This window comes from Hylaeus volcanicus, chromosome 1, assembly GCF_026283585.1.
Source record: "Hylaeus volcanicus isolate JK05 chromosome 1, UHH_iyHylVolc1.0_haploid, whole genome shotgun sequence".
Classification (NCBI taxonomy): Eukaryota; Metazoa; Arthropoda; class Insecta; order Hymenoptera; family Colletidae; genus Hylaeus; species Hylaeus volcanicus.
This window is the reverse complement of record NC_071976.1, coordinates 6,400,165-6,417,270: the sequence shown is the minus strand read 5'-3', so window position 1 is coordinate 6,417,270 and position 17,106 is coordinate 6,400,165. Positions and strand designations below refer to the sequence as shown.

General features: G+C 41.4%; 2 protein-coding genes across 12 annotated transcripts in view; both read left to right on the top strand.

Moving 5' to 3' along the window:
- The window catches only part of LOC128872718 (collagen alpha-2(IX) chain-like), a 29,052-nt gene extending 19,008 nt beyond the window's left edge, over nt 1-10,044 (top strand). The window contains exons 6-19 of one of the 4 annotated variants that reach the window (XM_054115818.1): nt 47-118; nt 189-278; nt 1,708-1,815; nt 1,938-2,045; nt 2,134-2,338; nt 4,143-4,349; nt 5,088-5,266; nt 5,425-5,595; nt 5,672-5,869; nt 6,196-6,397; nt 6,967-7,068; nt 8,308-8,475; nt 8,558-8,626; nt 8,698-10,044. In XM_054115818.1, coding sequence (XP_053971793.1) covers nt 47-118; nt 189-278; nt 1,708-1,815; nt 1,938-2,045; nt 2,134-2,338; nt 4,143-4,349; nt 5,088-5,266; nt 5,425-5,595; nt 5,672-5,869; nt 6,196-6,397; nt 6,967-7,068; nt 8,308-8,475; nt 8,558-8,626; nt 8,698-8,816 — 1,998 coding nt within the window. In that variant the 3' untranslated portion in view covers nt 8,817-10,044. Of the gene's footprint in view, nt 1-46; nt 119-188; nt 279-1,707; nt 1,816-1,937; nt 2,046-2,133; nt 2,339-4,142; nt 4,350-5,087; nt 5,267-5,424; nt 5,596-5,671; nt 5,870-6,195; nt 6,398-6,591; nt 6,694-6,966; nt 7,069-8,307; nt 8,476-8,557; nt 8,627-8,697 lie in introns of all 4 variants that reach the window. The other 3 variants (XM_054115736.1, XM_054115903.1, XM_054115990.1) reach the window with 3 other exon arrangements.
- Nucleotides 10,045-10,765: 721 nt separating this feature from the next.
- The window catches only part of LOC128872910 (dystrobrevin beta), a 36,906-nt gene continuing 30,565 nt past the window's right edge, over nt 10,766-17,106 (top strand). For 4 of the 8 annotated variants that reach the window (XR_008456344.1, XR_008456346.1, XR_008456351.1 and 1 more), the window contains exon 1: nt 10,766-11,218. The gene's annotated coding sequence lies outside the window, so the exon portion shown is untranslated. The remainder of the gene's footprint in view (nt 11,219-17,106) is intronic. The other 4 variants (XM_054116292.1, XM_054116206.1, XM_054116123.1 and 1 more) reach the window with 3 other exon arrangements.

Below are 17,106 nucleotides of genomic sequence, written 5' to 3'. Positions count from 1 at the left end.
TTCTGATTCTCTGGTAATTCCTATTTGCTTTACAACGTTCCTCTAGGTCGATATACAGTGGATGGTCTTGAATTGCGATCCTACGAGACCTGAGAGGGAGACCTGCGAGGAACTGCCGGTAAGTCCATATATTTTATGCAAGCTCGCAATCCATTAAGACCCCGCGGTTGTAATTAACGCAATTGCAGAAGAGCCTTAGCAGCCCTTTATTGCCCCAGAGGCGACCAGGCTGCGAAGTTATCTGTCCGCAGGGGCCTCCTGGAATGAATGGAACAAACGTGAGTCGTGGTTTCGTTTTATGCACAAACGGGCCTGTTTAGTGGAAGAATTCGTATTTTTAAAACGATCTTCGATTTTATATAATTTTATCTAGAGGCAACTTAAAGGTTTACCAGAAGTACTTTTTTTATTCGAAAAAATGATCTTCTATGAAGAACAAAATTTTAATTCTCAACTAACGGATCCGAATACTGGCTGTTCCGTTCGACGGCGTCGAATCGAGGCAAGGAACAATTACGGGAAGGCCAACGAAATTTGGGACATATGTAGTTGTAAAGCAAGGCTATTTTTTAGAGTCTTGTTGGTATTGCCGAAAATATCGATTTAGTCAGGGTCGTCGACGAGACCTTTAGGATTTCGTTCGTTTTCGTCCTCGATAGCCGTTATTGTACTAAACTTGGAAACTCAATGGTGATGCACGCCTGTGCAACATAAGGGCCCCACTTGACGAAAGTGCCGACTTTCGCTGAGCCTCACGGCACAGGTCATGCTGTCACCATGTGGGTCCTTGACGTATCAAAAACCAGCGACCACTCACTCACCCTTTTCTCGATAACGTTTCGAAGACGTTACAAAGAGGGTGGATGTGAGCCTGAAAACACGCTAATTGGGCCTCGTACGTTTTTGTTCGAATCAGTCGGGCAAAGTTAATTCGGTGCGCGACGTTCCCCATTCGTAGCGTCACTAAAAACGGGTCTCATGAAAATCACCGACACAAATTTCACCGACACGGTTTTCACTGACAACATTTCACCGACTCCAGATTTGGCCGACAATAACTTTAGCCGACAACGCCTTTAACCGAAAACGACTTTAGTCGGCAACGATTTTGACCGACAACGATTTTAGCCAACGACAGTAATAATCAACAGTAACACGATTTACATTTGCATATGCACGATATGCATTTGATATTTACTAACAAGGATGTACTATCTCATTGATTATGTACTTTTTCTGGATACAGTGAATGGGAGGACAGATTTACGAAGAAACGCAGTGAAACCAAACCGAACAAAATGTGTTTTAATATTATTATTATTATTATTATTATCGTTGGCTAAAATGGTTGTCGGTCAAAATCGTTGCCGGACAAATTCATTGTCGGTTGAATTCGTTGTCGGTCAAAATCGTTGTCGACTAAAGTCGTTTTCGGTTAAAGGCGTTGTCGGTCAAAGTTATTGTCGGCCAAATCTGGAGTCGGTGAAATGTTGTCAGTGAGAACCGTGTCGGGGAAATTTGTGTCGGTGATTTTTATGGGACCCACTAAAACTAGGGTAACGGGTTTTGCAACCCCGAACATTATCTTGAAGAAAAGGGCTGCGAACGGAACACTGGCCTATTTATTGGCTACCTGTTTATGGTTATTTTCCCCATCTTCAAAACCAAAACATTTACAGTGCTAATAGAAGCATTTCTTCCGTTTAGGGTCTTCCTGGCGTGCGGGGAGTACCAGGACCGCCTGGACCAGCAGGACAACCAGGTTTACCTGGGCTACCTGGCTCGCCTGGCTCTTCAGGTGACAAAGGCAAAATGGTGGGCATTTCCAACCCCTTTTCAATTCTATATCATACCTTCTGATTATATTTTACCATTTCTACCACTCGTTCACTTAATTTTATACGCACTTTATTCTATATCTTCACCATATTCATCAGGGCCCTAAAGGATTAACAGGTGCCCGCGGTTACCCCGGACACCCTGGCCCCAAGGGGTCCGTTGGACCAATAGGACCACCTGGTTTGAAAGGAGAACGCGGCGAAAGAGTAAAATTATTATTTTATTTCTATACTATTCGAATCTCGTTCGCTGCGAAACGAAGCATTATAAACGTCTCTATTACCTCGCTGACAGGGAGACATGGGATTTCCTGGACTGAAGGGAGATCAGGGTTCGCCAGGGCCACGCGGCCACACAGGGCTACCAGGGCCACCCCTAAACATTAGCGATTACGGTGATATTCTATCGCGACTTCCAGCCACGCCTGGTCCTCGGGGTCAGCCAGGTGAAAAAGGTTCAAAGGGCGAGCGTGGCGATAATGGAGGTCAAGGTCATAAAGGTACGACGTCTACTTTCAGACCTTTAACAGATTAAAGATCAACGCGACCGTGTCAAATGTTAGACGTTGGCGTTCAACGCGATTACGTAGATTTATCCGATAAGTAATCCTTCAAGTGCCGTGTAAACTAATTTAATCTTGTTAGAAATCGCGCGGAGTTGTGGGTGGCCACGTGCACACGGTGATTCATCGTTAAGCGCATTACTGTTCGCATCAGTGGGCGCAGGACGCTTAAACTTTGCTCCCTTCAACGAAACAGCGCGTAAACCTATTAATTTCTTCGATCGTCCGCTTAATCCATCGAAAATGTGTACGAACGTGCACTGGTTTCGTAAAGCTACCCGATAATAATTGTACATTTGTCTCGCGTGAATCAAATCGTTGCTGATCCTCAGCGGCTGAACGATAAATCATCTTTGTCCGCTTCGAATCTGTTAATGCGCTAATTGCCATGTTAGGAAAGGTCAGTGGCACTTCTGAGGACATAATTCCTCCCAATATAGTGTGTCAACAGCCGTGTATTTAAAGGTCGAGCGTTAATGGACTCAACTGTCTCACCAACATATTTTCATTTATTCAATTCTCCCCTTATTCAGATTTCTATGACAAATTATTTCCGCTATAGACGAAGACGGAATGTCCTTTCGTGTATTACGTTACCAGTGCAACATTTTAACGAGTCTAAAGCATTGTTATTATTTGAGTTGCTAGAATCATCGCTCAATACTATTTAAAAATTTTAATTCTTTGTCTCTTTCGATCTAGAACTAATACGCATAAGAAAATTATATTAGGTTGTCCCGAAAGTTTCTTTCGCGAGTTACACTCAATTATTTTATGTGGTCGTGTTTATATAAACAGACAATCTAATTTCATAGACATTCACGTTGTAACAGCAATGGAGCAAAATGAATCGTGCACAATTCAGTAACGTAACATAAAACATAAACTATTGTGCATGTATTACTTATTAATAAAGCGAACATTTTAATGCAACCACATCCTCACAACGATAGCAAAAACAGAAATAAAATAGAAATATCACGTGGTAACGATATCCGACGTTTGAATTAAATTGATATAGGTTGTCCCAAAAGTTTCTTCCGTGACTTACACTCGATTATTTTGTGTGGCAGTGTTTATATAAACAGACAACCTAAATTCTTAGATGTTAATGTTGTAACAGTAATGGAGCAAAATGAATCATATCCAATTCAATAATGTACCATTAAACAAAAAATATTGTGCATGTATTACTTAGTAATAAAGCGAAGGAAACTTTTGGGACAACCTAATATTTAGATAATTTAACCGGTTTCGTATGTTACTATCATTAGTTTGTATAATTCTTACCCTGCGTTTCGACTATCGTCTCAAAGTATCGAGTATTGCTGAATAATTTCAATACTCCCCGCTGGATGACACGAAGACGACATCGACGTTGACCTAAATACTAGTCATTCGAAGCGATTGTAAATCAATTTGTTGCAATCTGCCGCAATGCCCGTAAACCGATTCCTTTTATTAATCACTGAATGTATGTCGTTCTCGTGATAGAAACTAGCCGCTCATAACGCGAATCTAATTGCTGTCATTCGAGCGCTGCCATTATGTAGACTTATGTCTCTTAGATGTTTGTCAATAACTAGTTTATTTAGAGACATTCCATACAAAGCAACGATTCAGAGAATAACTTCCACCGCTCTTCTGATAGTATTTGCTTAGAACCTTACGATATTTCTTTATTCTAAAAAGCAAGTTCCAACGATTGTCAGCGTTATACTAACTCATACGAACTCCTCAGGCGATCAAGGAGACAAAGGTGACCCAGGACAACATGGATTGCCTGGAATAGATGGTCGACCAGGTCTTCCTGGTGCCAAAGGAGAGCCAGGTTTTCCAGGAGTGCAAGGACAGCCAGGATTGCAAGGTCTTCACGGCGAGATTGGTTCACCAGGACCACCTGGGCTTCAAGGGCCAAAAGGCGAGCCTGGAGAACCTGGTCGTGATGGTAAATGCGATGAAATAGTCAGGGATTCGAACCCTAACCCGTACCGGGTTCCGTTAATTCGTATTATAGAATAACCCATCTAACCAGGTTACACAAGACATCTGTAACCCGAGTAACCTGGTTAACCCGGTTGTATGCGCGTTATAATAATACAGTAAAAACCATAGCTATTACCATGTTTCTAAACGGTAATCAATTTTATTTCAATATTGTCTGTTTTCTACTCTACTGTCCATCCGCGTGAAGAAGGTCATGCAAGTGCTTACATTTACTCGTATGTGTGTGTGTTCATATTTCGTATATATTTATTCCGTCTTTAACTTATGTCTGTTCATTGTACATTTATTGTGGCAAATAATTGTTGTAGTTTAAAAAGAAAGTACAAATACCGTTTCTAACAACACTCGAAAATTAATCAATCCTACATTCATTATATACTCGTACATTTTAAACAATCTAGTTTCATTTGATTTGAATATTGCCTGTAAGTTCACGTATCTTTGACTTGTCTGGATGTCTAGGATGTCTTCTTCTACTAGTAACCCACTCCGAGCAGGTTAACCCGCTCTTCCTACAATTCAACAACCGTTCCTTCGTGGTTAGTATGAGTTACAGTAATCTTCCCTTCGTTAACCGGGTTTGGGTTAGGGTTCAGCAGCGGTTCGAATCCCTGGAAATAGTAACGTTGTTGTTGGCTCGTTTTGGTTAAACGAACCAAATTTAAATGATTCATTTAAGGTTTACCAGGTTTAGCAGTTGGTTCCTCGATACCAGGCCCACCGGGCCCCGAGGGTCCTCCAGGGGTACCTGGGGAAGATGGTCTTCCAGGAGAGAAAGGGGAACCAGGTCCTTCTGGTCAATCAGGTCTACCAGGACCGAAAGGTGAAATTGGTTCACCTGGATCCATGGGATTGCAGGTAAAGTCACGAAATTCTACACGCATTCACATTCACCTATTCTTGCCATTCTTAACTTGTTGAAGGGAATTTAAAATTAAAAAATGCTCTGATTTTTGCTCTCTGACTCTTAATGTAGGACTGTATTTCCTAGCCTTTCGTTTGGTTATCATGAACAGGGTCCACCTGGTGTACCTGGAGAACCAGGTCCCCCAGGACAACGTGGAAACGATGGTTTGGCAGGGACTCCAGGAGCTCCAGGGCTCGATGGCAAGCCTGGAGCAAAAGGTGAGACAGGTGAACCAGGAGAGCAAGGTCGTGTCGGGCCACGTGGCTTCCCAGGAACCTCTGTAAGGCTCAATTATTAAATATCAAAATTGGTTGGTTTAGATGTCAATGGAATATGTCAGAAATGTTTGTGCTCAGGGTCCTGCAGGTCTACCAGGCAGTCCTGGCTTCCCAGGAGTGGAAGGACGACCTGGACCACCAGGTGCTCCAGGCCCACCGGGACCTCCAGGACCAGCTGGATCGAACGAAGATATGTTGAGCACAAACAAGGTTTCGAGAAGCATAGGCAGTCCAGGAGCTAGTGGGCCACGAGGTGTACCAGGGTCTCCAGGACTGGTAAGTAGTTGGAGAGAATATTGTAAGCGACTGTATAGGGACTCTATGTATAAGTTTGGGTAATATGTGTGGTGGGAGAGCCTCGTGCTCTCTCATAAATAGAAACAGCGAGAGAGGAGAAACACAGAGAAAGATTACGAGAGCGTTCGTAGAGTCGACGTGCGTGTCGAGTGTGATCATTGCGATTGACTATAATTCGAGATTAAGAGAAATATACTGAGTTTGTGTTTAGAAGGAGGGCAATTAAAGTGTATTTTATTTATAAAAGAACCTTACAATATCAAAGATATTCGAAGATGGATATGTTTGTTATCGCTTAACGTCAGCCTGGCGAGCGAGGACCTCCTGGAGATCGAGGTCCAGAGGGTCAAATCGGACCACCTGGAATACCAGGGAAGGATGGAGCGCCAGGACTACAAGGACCACCCGGAGTACGAGGTCAGACAGGAATGCCAGGTCTTCAAGGGTCACCAGGTCGAAGCATCACCGATTCGGAAATTCGAGATATATGCACGAGCGTGCTGCGAGGTGAATGCTGATTTAAATTATTTTATTTCGAGAAGACAGCAACGACAGTGAGACAGTAACTTGGGAACAATGCGTAGATAAAGAAATAAGAGTTGCTGGTGACAGCACCCTCCAGGTGACTCGTTCTGGGTACGATATTTGTATACAGAGAATAGAAAGATAATTCATCCTTTTATTGCCACGCGCATATATAGAGCAGATGACTGAGATGGCAGCATTGATGCAAGGTCCGCCTGGTCCACCTGGTCGAGGACGTCCAGGCCGTCCTGGATCACCTGGTCCCCAAGGTCGCCCAGGTACATCCCCACGAAAAAAGGACCGTCACCCCCATTTACTTCCATTTGATATCATAACTGTAAAATACGATGTCAAAGATCGGGGAATCGAAATGGAAAGAATTATAATTGTAATACACCCTATAGCGTACCTATAATACACCCTATAATACACCCTATAGTAGTGGTTCGCGTGCACGAAGATGCGCGTTCGATTAACGATCGATCGATCGATCGTGGATTAACAAAATCACCTGCGCCGATAAAGACGATGGAATCCTGCATGTGTCACAGAGAGGCTGAAAGAACTAACAGAGGGTCTACGAGGGCCACCCGGGTTGCTGGGACTGGCACGACAGGGCCGTCCTGGTCGAGCCGGAACCCAGGGCATCCCAGGTACCTACCTCCACACCTCAAAGGCAAGCTATATCGAATCCAAATTTGAGAAACCTTCGAATAAATATTTTAACCCTTTGCTGTCCAGATTTTCTGATGTCATTTCTTTTCGGTGAACATTCGCTCGCGTTATGCAAATTGGAAAAAGTTTCGTAGTTTACGCGAGAAACGTTATTCCGCATAAGTATGTCGTGTAATTTAATTTGGGGATATTAAGGGTTTAGTCGCGGTCAGGAAGAGGAAAAACGATATTTCTTTGTGATTTTTTTTTGTAGTTATTAAATAATAATTTGCATCAGTAACAATTAAGTATATTATAAAGCATGTTTTAAAGGACTAGAAAACATTTTTTGTTTTAAGAAACGTTTAATTTGTATCGCAATAACAGCCGATGACGTAGACGATGATTTAAAAACATAGGTTTGCGGTGAGCAAGATTTCTCTACACTGGTTTACCTGAAAATAAAAACAAAGGTAGATTTCGAAAATAGATTAGTCTAGCGGGTCCCTGAACGAAGGATTTTGGCGAAAATTAATTTAAAACAAGATGGCGTACATTTGAAGATGATTTTCAATTTTTTCACTAAAATTAAGCGATTCAATACAGGATAAAAGAAAAAAGTATACAAGAAAATAAAAAATCCTTCGATCAGGGACCCATTAGTCCAATATATTTTCTAAATCTACCTTTAGTTTTGTTTTCAGGTGCATCACTTTGAAGAAATCTTACTCAACGCAAACCAAGTGACCACCCACGCCATCGCCTGTTATGACGAAATGAATTAACCTTTTCTTAAAACAAAAATTCTTTTATAGTTCTTTAAAACATACTTCGTAATATATTTACATTTCATTAATAAAAATTATTATTTAATACCTTAAAAAAAAAAAACACACATGAAACTGTCCGTTTCCATTTTCCTGACTCTGACTAACCCCTTAAGTCTCTCAACTAATATTCTTCCACTATCCATTAAACGTTAAATTTCAAAATTTGGATTGAACATATCGTGCCTCTGTGGTGCAGATATTCTTCCTGCTTCCCTTTTACACCCATGTAACAAATTTTGCATCTACATAACAAATTTCACGTCGTGCCAGCTGCACCGACCTTTTGCACGTTAGAGTTTCATTAGACAAGTTCAAATATACAACGTAGCATATTTTCAAAACGTAGACGCTTGCAAAGAAATTTTCTTTCGATAAAATAGTTGTATTTCATGAAACGCAATTATTTAGGTGATCCAGGCACTCCAGGTTTACCAGGGGAACGAGGCTTCGTAGGATTGCCAGGCCCTCAAGGTCCAATGGGTCCTCAAGGTCCACCTGGCGAACGGGGAGAGAAAGGTGATAGAGGACCGGAAGGTGTCGGCGTGGAAGGCCCGATCGGTCCAACAGGACTGCCTGGTAATGCACATTCCTTTCTTTTTTTTTAATCGTTATCAGTCATTATGGTTAGAATTTTCATTCACGAGGGGTGCGTTAATAGGACCAGCTGGCAAAGATGGCGTCGGATTGCCTGGAAGGCACGGAGAACGGGGGGAACCGGGCAGACCAGGTAAAGAGAAAAAAGATGCAAACACGTTTTTAAGATCTGGTACTGGTATTTTTAGTTTCGTTTATCGACAGGCCTTCCTGGGAGCAGAGGCCTACCTGGACCCCAAGGGTTACCTGGATTTTGCGAGTTTTGCAATTATCCCAGCGCCAATTACTTGCAGTATACCCGTGGCAACGAGAAAGGCCCATAAAAACCCTAATTCCGGCACAGAGAGTGCAATTAATAAGTACTATGAAATCAAATTGACGAGCCTACGAACAACGAACATTTACGTTCGGCAATATTTGTAGAATCGTGTACAATCACTGCCATACGAAAATACCATCTTGTATCGATAACGTATATCTAAGTATGCTAATTTGCCTTCGAAAATGATCTATACGAGGTACTATTTAATATAAAGATTAATATATTACAGACGGATGAAGTGTTTGTACATGTCGTCCTGAATAAATATTTTTCAAGTAACAACAAAGTGGTCCAACAATCGAAGGGAAAATAAAAAATGCCTGACATAATTCCCCAAACGTGAAAACAATGAAACCCTAACCAATTTTATTTGCCACGTACTAAAGCCAAACGCTGAAAAGAAATATTTCGAACATTGTACAAATGCTTCAAAAATAATTGAAAATTTTGCTCACGCTTTCGTTCTCAAGCACGTTTTCGCAATAGTAAAAAGAAATAGGTTAAGAACGTATGCATACGAAATTCTGTATAAAACAAGCAAGATGTTTCTTACTCCAGGGGCATGACACTGGTCGACGAATGAAGCGAACTACATCATGTCGATTCTAACAAGGGAACATATCCAACTGTCCGTTTCCGATTTTGATGAAACTTGGTGGGTACATTAAGCAGGTGAAAATAAGGAATACGAATGTTTTATACCTGCCCAATCGCAAGTCTAGAGGTTGAAATCACCCCTTGAAATTTCAGCAGAAAAATGCTATCTCGAAAACTACAATAAATGTAAGAAATCTTCTTAGGGAAAAGTTTCATGGTTTCATGAGGTAAAACAAAAAGTGGTCACAGATTTTGTAAAATGTAATTTGTTTATAACAAAAAAATTTTTTCTTACATTATTTTAAGAGATACCAAAATTTATATAACGACAAATATGAACGGAAATTTTTTTCCGAATCCACTAAAATATAATACGATACATTTGCCTCCTACAGTGTTGTAAATTTTCGTATAATATTGTACGCAGGCCGCGCGAATCCACCGAGCAACATGTGAAATGCATATGTTCATGTATAGACATACGGGTGGCTATTAGTATGAGATACATATTTATTAAAAATTATACGATTATTTAAAATTTACCTCATGAAACCATGAAACTTTTCCCTAAGATCATTTCTTATATCTATTGTAGTTTTTATAGCAGTTTATATAGCATTTTTCTGCTGAAACTTCAAGGGGTGATTTCAACTCCTAAACTTGCGATTGGGCAGCTACAAAAAATACGTATCCCTTATTTTCACCTGCTTAATGTACCCACCAAGTTTCATCAAAATCGGAGACGGACAGTTGGATATGTCCTCTTGTAAGTGCTTCCTCCAAACAATCTGTATTTAATTTAATAGAGAACATGTAATAATTAGAGATCGCTACTTCACGTGTATCGAAATACCCGGGTACGAAATACGCTGACACCCGGATATCTAATTACACGGATATCCGGGTACGTATACGTGCACCGAAATACATGGGTACAATATCCAATTATTTTTATATACAAACTTTTACGTAAAGATGCTATTATTCTAAAACAATGATCCTTATTCATTTTGAAAAAATTGATATGCAGTAAAATAAATAAATAAATAAAATATAAACATAAGAAGAATAAATATAATAGAATACATTTTTTATTATAGTATAATTTGTAAAACTTTATTTACTAGTTAAAATAAATATTCAAGCCACGAGTAACAATAGATAATTCGATGTTGCGTGTTCCGTGTACCCGTGTATTTTAATACCCGTTCAAAACCGTGATCTCTAGTAATGATTCTTCTGAAATTTTGTATTTGAGGATTCCGTGTTCTGAACCACAGTGGCGACAATCGCGCGCGCAATGGTCCGATTCCTCGTTCTCTCATCCAAAGAACCGATGGCGCCACCGTGAGGCCTGGTGCCAGTCGAAATCAGTGATGGCCGCGAGGCTCGCGAGGCACATTACGTCGAGATTCCGCTGAGTTTGTTTATCGCAACGTTCTTGTGGCGAGAAGCGTTCCCGTGACTTTCGACCTAATAGCGTCGAACGTGATCGCGGTTCTCGAGCGGTGGATTCGTTCGAATGAGTCGAATTCATCACGGACGGCCATAAAATCGACGCGGTGGGTCCTCTTGACAGTTCTGTTCCGTGTTCAGGTAGCAGTAGCCACTCCAAGTGCCGCGAGAAGTGTCGTTAAACCATCGCCACTCGACCGACGGCTGGTCCTAATGACGTTGTGCATGTGATAGAACGATACAAAAGGAGCCTCGTCAACACGGGGACGGCGACCCCACACCCGTCGGCACTTTTTTTCTCTTTCTCTCTCTGACCCTTGCTGGAGGACACGCGCATCGAAAGCGTCCAAGGTATGTACTACACCGGCAGGCCAGGTTAGGTGCACTGTCGTGTCTCGTGACGCCGTTACGAATCCTGTTCTACCTCCACGCGACTTTCAAATTTTTTTTGAAACCGATGGATGGATGGGTATACCTGGATACTTGCGATTGCCTTTTCCGCGACAAAGAAACTCTCGAGTATTCGTCCTGGCTTGTCTACGAGGCCTGTCAGGCGGCAATTTTGAGGAAAGCTGGAGCAAGTATTCATCCGTCCAACCTAAGAACGATGCTCCGTATCGTGACGGCGTTGCGGACGAATTCGATCCGAACTATTTTACACGCGTACTTTCAATTTTTGTTTAACGCTATGGTGTTCCATGAACGGGTACCTGAAATAGACGCGTGCAATTAGTTCCTACCAACTTCGGGACTGTGTAATAGACTAAACTACGATGTTTTGCGTCGATGTCGATCGATTACTACGAACAAAAATTAAAAACGGGTATCTGAGTAGCACCCGAGGATCTGCCATTTCTGTCAACGGAATTTTTAATATTCTTATCCCTTCAATAAAATGTCAACGTCGGATACCGATTTTTGAGAAATTTTGAACGAACGATCGGTGCCTATGAATGTTTCTTTGGTGAAACTTTTCGATTTCAGTTTATTTTATTCGTGGCTATTGCGAGGTACAGAGACTCTCAAAAGCCAACCTATCAACCCTATGAAGTAAAAAGGTATAATTGGTGGTAAATATTGTTTTTGGAACCTCGACTATAATTGAAAACTTCACAACATATGGATTTGAACTACGGAAGTTTGTAAATTAGTTTTTAGTTGATACTAAAGCTACTAAACCGCTAATATTTTTTTTCCAAAGTCACTCAATCAACGATTAATTAATTTTACTGACGAATTACTCCACTCCTCTTCCTTTCCATTTCGAGGATATAGTTGTACGCATAATAACTGCGCATTGAACTCTGTAATTTAGTGTTGAACTACTGCACATTTGTGTGAAATTTCATCGAGATTGGTGTCTGCCAATCCTCGTCAATTAACACCTACGTTATGATTCCAATGAATGATAAAAGTCTACGGTTAGTCAACAGGAAGTACTCGTTATCAGATCGATGCGTCGATAGGGACGAGCCTTTTACGTTCTCCACGAGCAGAACGTTCCCTTATTTATTTACCGTTATGACGTATTATAACGGGCAACGATAAGCTCGAAGCAAATAAGATTAACTTCATATGCGTCTAATGTAATATAACGGACACTGTCCCGGTGAGTGCGACCTATCTGGCAACGGAAGTGTTTGGTTGCCCCCCCGTTAAACGGTGCCCCACTGACACGCGTTGCTCCCTCCGCTAGGCAACGTTCCAAAATATTTATCCTTGATTGATTCCTAGTCGTGCAACCATTTCTTACTTACCCAAGCCACGTAATCACTAGAATCGATCTATAATCCGATCTATAATAATTTAAACTTGCGTGATGGTCTTCAACGATTGACATTTATCCTCGAGATTGATATACAGGGTGTCCTAAAAATGTTGGAGGTCATTGAAAGGGGTTGTTCGGGAGGCGATTTGAAACAACTTTTTCCTTAGCGAAATTGTTGTTCGAGGCTTCGTTGAGGAGATATTAACGGAAAACCCTGACCAATCAGCGGGCGCTCTATTGGCATACTCGCGCTCTGATTGGTCAGTGTTTTCCGTTAATACCTCCTTAGCGAAGCCTCAGACAACAATTTCGCTAAGGAAAAAGTTGTTTCAAATCACCCCCCGAACCACCCCTTTTAAGATGTTACAACATTTTTGGGACACCCTGTATATAGAGGGTGGAGGTGATTTGGAACAACTTTTTCCTTAGCGAAAATGTTGTCCGAGGCTTCGTTAAGGAGATATTAACAGAAAACACTGACCAATCAGAGCGCGAGTATGCCGGTGGAGCGAAGGCTACGCGCTAGGCGGCCGCGCTCATACGCTACCGCGGCCGCTCCACCAGCATACTCGCGCTCTGATTGGTCGGGGAGCGCGGCTACCTAACGCGTAGCCTACGCTACCGCGAGCGCTCTACCGACATACTCGCGCTCTGATTGGTCAGTGTTTTCCGTTAATACCTCCTTAGCGAAGCCTCAGACAGCAATTTTACTAAGGAAAAAGTTGTTTCAAATCACCCCCCGAACCACCCCTTTCAAGGTGTTACAACATTTTTGGGACACCCTGTACATACACGATCCTGTTCGAACCACCTTAATCTATACGTTCCATATTCCTAAATAGCCCCCAATAAATTATTCACACCGATCCATGGCATTTTTCTAGTCTTACGTCCTGCTTTACGAGTAAAACGGTAAGATGAACAGTCGATTATGATTCGTGAGAGTGAATGAATGAAATTAAGAATAAAGAATAAAATAATAACTGTGAAACCAATTTGGCCGCGCCTTTTCGACGGTCCGTTTCGCGTATTCCTCTGCACGCACCGAAACTGTTCCACATTCCACGTTCCTCTGTCTCCTCGGGCGATCTTATACACCCCCCCACCTGGCCCACTTATTGTATTGATTCAAACTTAAGCATCCGCGCATTTCTCATTCCTTCGCCACTTCCTGCTCGATGATCTTCCTCCTTGTCCTTCTTCTTGATCCTTCCTGCAATTTCTTTATCGTAAACACGGCAATTTTTCCAAACGTGAGAAAATGGCTGATGTGGTAATTGTTGGGGACTTTCATACTGGAGGATCTCTCCAACCATTGTTCGAATCTGTTCCCTCGTTCGACTAAAGGTGGATTTCAGACTACGACACGGACCGGCACGTTCCGGCACCGACACGATAAAACATTAACACCTTGGCTGCCAAGCTAAAGCTTGTGAAAATTTCTATACACTTAAAATTTTGTCTAGACTATTGTAGATTAGATAATTTATCATCTCTCGTAGCATTTAATTTTTTAACGTCGGCAAATTCACGAAACCTGTCCAGATTTATTTTCGCTATTGTCTGACCTTTGAAATTTATTTTTTTACTTCCTTAATAGAAAGTCCTGTCACCCGTTTCTGGGCGACGTAGCGACGAACGTGTTAAAACACGCGTTTTAATGGAACTATTCACACTGAACAGACACCGACTTGAACGTTCCGGCAACAGGAATAGTGTGAATAGTTCCATTAAAACGCGTGTTTTAATGTTTTGTCGTGTCGGTGCCGGTACGTGTCGTATAGTCTGAATCGACCTTAATGCCACAACGTTTCCTTTATTATTTACGCAAGCATGTTTAAATATTATTCGTGCCTAAGCGTAGATGTACTAACGCTTTTTTTTATAGCATCCAATAATCCAATAGCGAAAAAATTGATGCTCTTTACACTTTTTTGATTATTAAAAGTTTGAAAAGCATCGCCGCGAAATTAATTCTTGGATGATTAAGTTACTCGATGTAGGAGGGCCCTGTTCCTTTTATAGCCCCTGTCCTTATGCGAGACACTATGACCTATGCCTGGAGGTGTTGCATTATCGATCGTTGATAATTTACGTTATCGATCTCCAATTAGTCTCACCGCTACATGCATATTGGACCTCGTTTGGTCAACTTCCGTTGGGTCGCTCACCTTTGATGACGAAATAATCGATAATTTATTTTATTTCGTTCATTTAGTAACGGACGACTTGCTTTTATCGTTGGATTATAAATACTGGTAACCTTTAATATATCGTCGTTCGACATTAAAAGGGTCGAATTGCCTTTGAAAAACGTTTTCTACACCAGTTTGCTGATCACTTCGCGGAAGGATCGAGATAAGATCTGACGATAAATAAAATTCGCCAGCGGCGCACGCAAATGTGTACTTACACCCCGCCGTGGTTATCGTGAAATATCGACTGACCTGTGCAGAGACCTGCACATTTTTCCCTCTGTTTCTCTCGCAGCGTGTTGCACAGCATTGCACGTTGCATTCCATAATGCGATCTGTTTTGCGCCGATTATGTTAACCTGATCGCCGGAAAAGCTCGTAACGCGAACCAGCTTCCGTACAAAGCTTTATAAAACGAACTTTAATGAGATTACATAAGTTATCCCGAGAGGATTTGCTTCTTCAGTTTCTACTCGATTTAACGTTGCGCCCCGTTCCGTTCGCCAAGCAAATTCCCGCTTTTCTGTACTCGATATTCCGAAGACATTGAATCCATTAATTCGTTATCGATGCGAATTAAATAGTATTGAAATATACGCTCAATTTATACGGCTCGTTACGTTCATTTGAGGTATTTCTCAAGGCATCTATATTTACATTTCCTTAAGTAAAACTGGTCTTGGGATGCGCTGGAGTGTATATAGATGGAGGATATGGACTTTGTATATAATCCCATTCTGGGAATACATTTGGAGGTATCAAATATTTTAACATTTTTGGTGGAATGAGATGTTCGACATCCTTCCATTTCGATACTTGAACCGAGGGAAAAATTAAAAATTGAATGATTTTTCTTTCTTAATAAACTGAGTATCATAGAAAATATTTAATTTTATTTGGTCACGCAACGAAAAAAATTATGCACCACTGGCCTACATGCTAAAGAGCTGCGGTCTCCCTACCATTTCTGATTCACCCTGTCCTTTAGAGCGGGATGGAACGAGCGAGTCAAAGGGACACTGAAAGCAAACGAGGAACGGTATACTCGGACGCAAAAAAAAAGACTTATGCAAGAGTCCTAACGCAGCTAGACTACATAGCAGTGCTAGTGGAGACACCGAGGCACTATCGCTAGCAACGCGTTTGTTATCGATACTCGACAAAATACGCGGCGCTCCCGCGATTCGCATCGTGTAACAGTCGATGGCGAACGCTTTTTGCGCAACTACCTTGCGCACATGCGTCACTTGGGTTAGTTCCTCCATTGATGGCGCTAGTCTTCCGGAGCGATTCTCTCTATCCGGGCGTAGGAGACAGAGGAAGGCATTGATACTTTGTCTCGTTGCGTTTTTTTCGAAACTTTGTAGGAGCCATTTTACGTGTACGATTCACGTATTCCATTTATCAGCTTCAAAAAGAAAGTAACGCGATACAATCGCTGGGGAACGTGTCCCTAGGTTGAGAACTTGCGTCGGTCCAATAATTGGATACATCGATGACTACAGATTTCTGCAGTCACTTCTCCAAAGTTGTTCGCGGACATTACAGAAATAGAGGTCAGTAACCCTCAACGATCCATGTGATCCTTCTTGTTTCAAGTTTCACTATAAATGACTACATTATGTTTATTTTATTTTTAAGCATTCATATCGACGCAATAGTTGATCTAATGCAGGGCCGGCGTGACCTTTTGCGGGGCCGGGTTCAAAAATTTTGCGGGGCCTGAATTCAAATTCAAATCCTACACTTAAATTTTACAACGCTGAATTATTTATTTACAAATGCTGTTACATATCCTTTATAAGATGAATATTAAATAATAATACTTTGATGATTTTTGTCACTCCTTTAAACTGAATCATCGCTAATAAAAAAATGTCTTGCATCTGTTAAGGGTGCGCAGGACCCAGAGCCAAACTCCGAGTTGACTTCAGCGACAGTTGCGGGAAAAGTAGGAAACTCCGGGATAAGGACAGAGAGGGCGATACAACAATTGCAGGAGAGACGAGGACAGGACGATTAGGCTAGCATGATTTTTTTCCAGGATATTGAAGCAAAGAAGCAATATTTTCTAATAATTCTGGTTTTAATATATTCGTTACACTTTGGCGGATGCGACTCCAAGGCCTGATTTTGCAATTTCGGCCTTAAAACTTTATAAACAATAAAATGAAGATAGCAAACATACTTTTATTGCTTATAAAGTTTTAAGGCCGAAATTGCAAAATCAGCAAAGAAGCAATATTTTCTAATAATTCTGGTTTTAATATATTCGT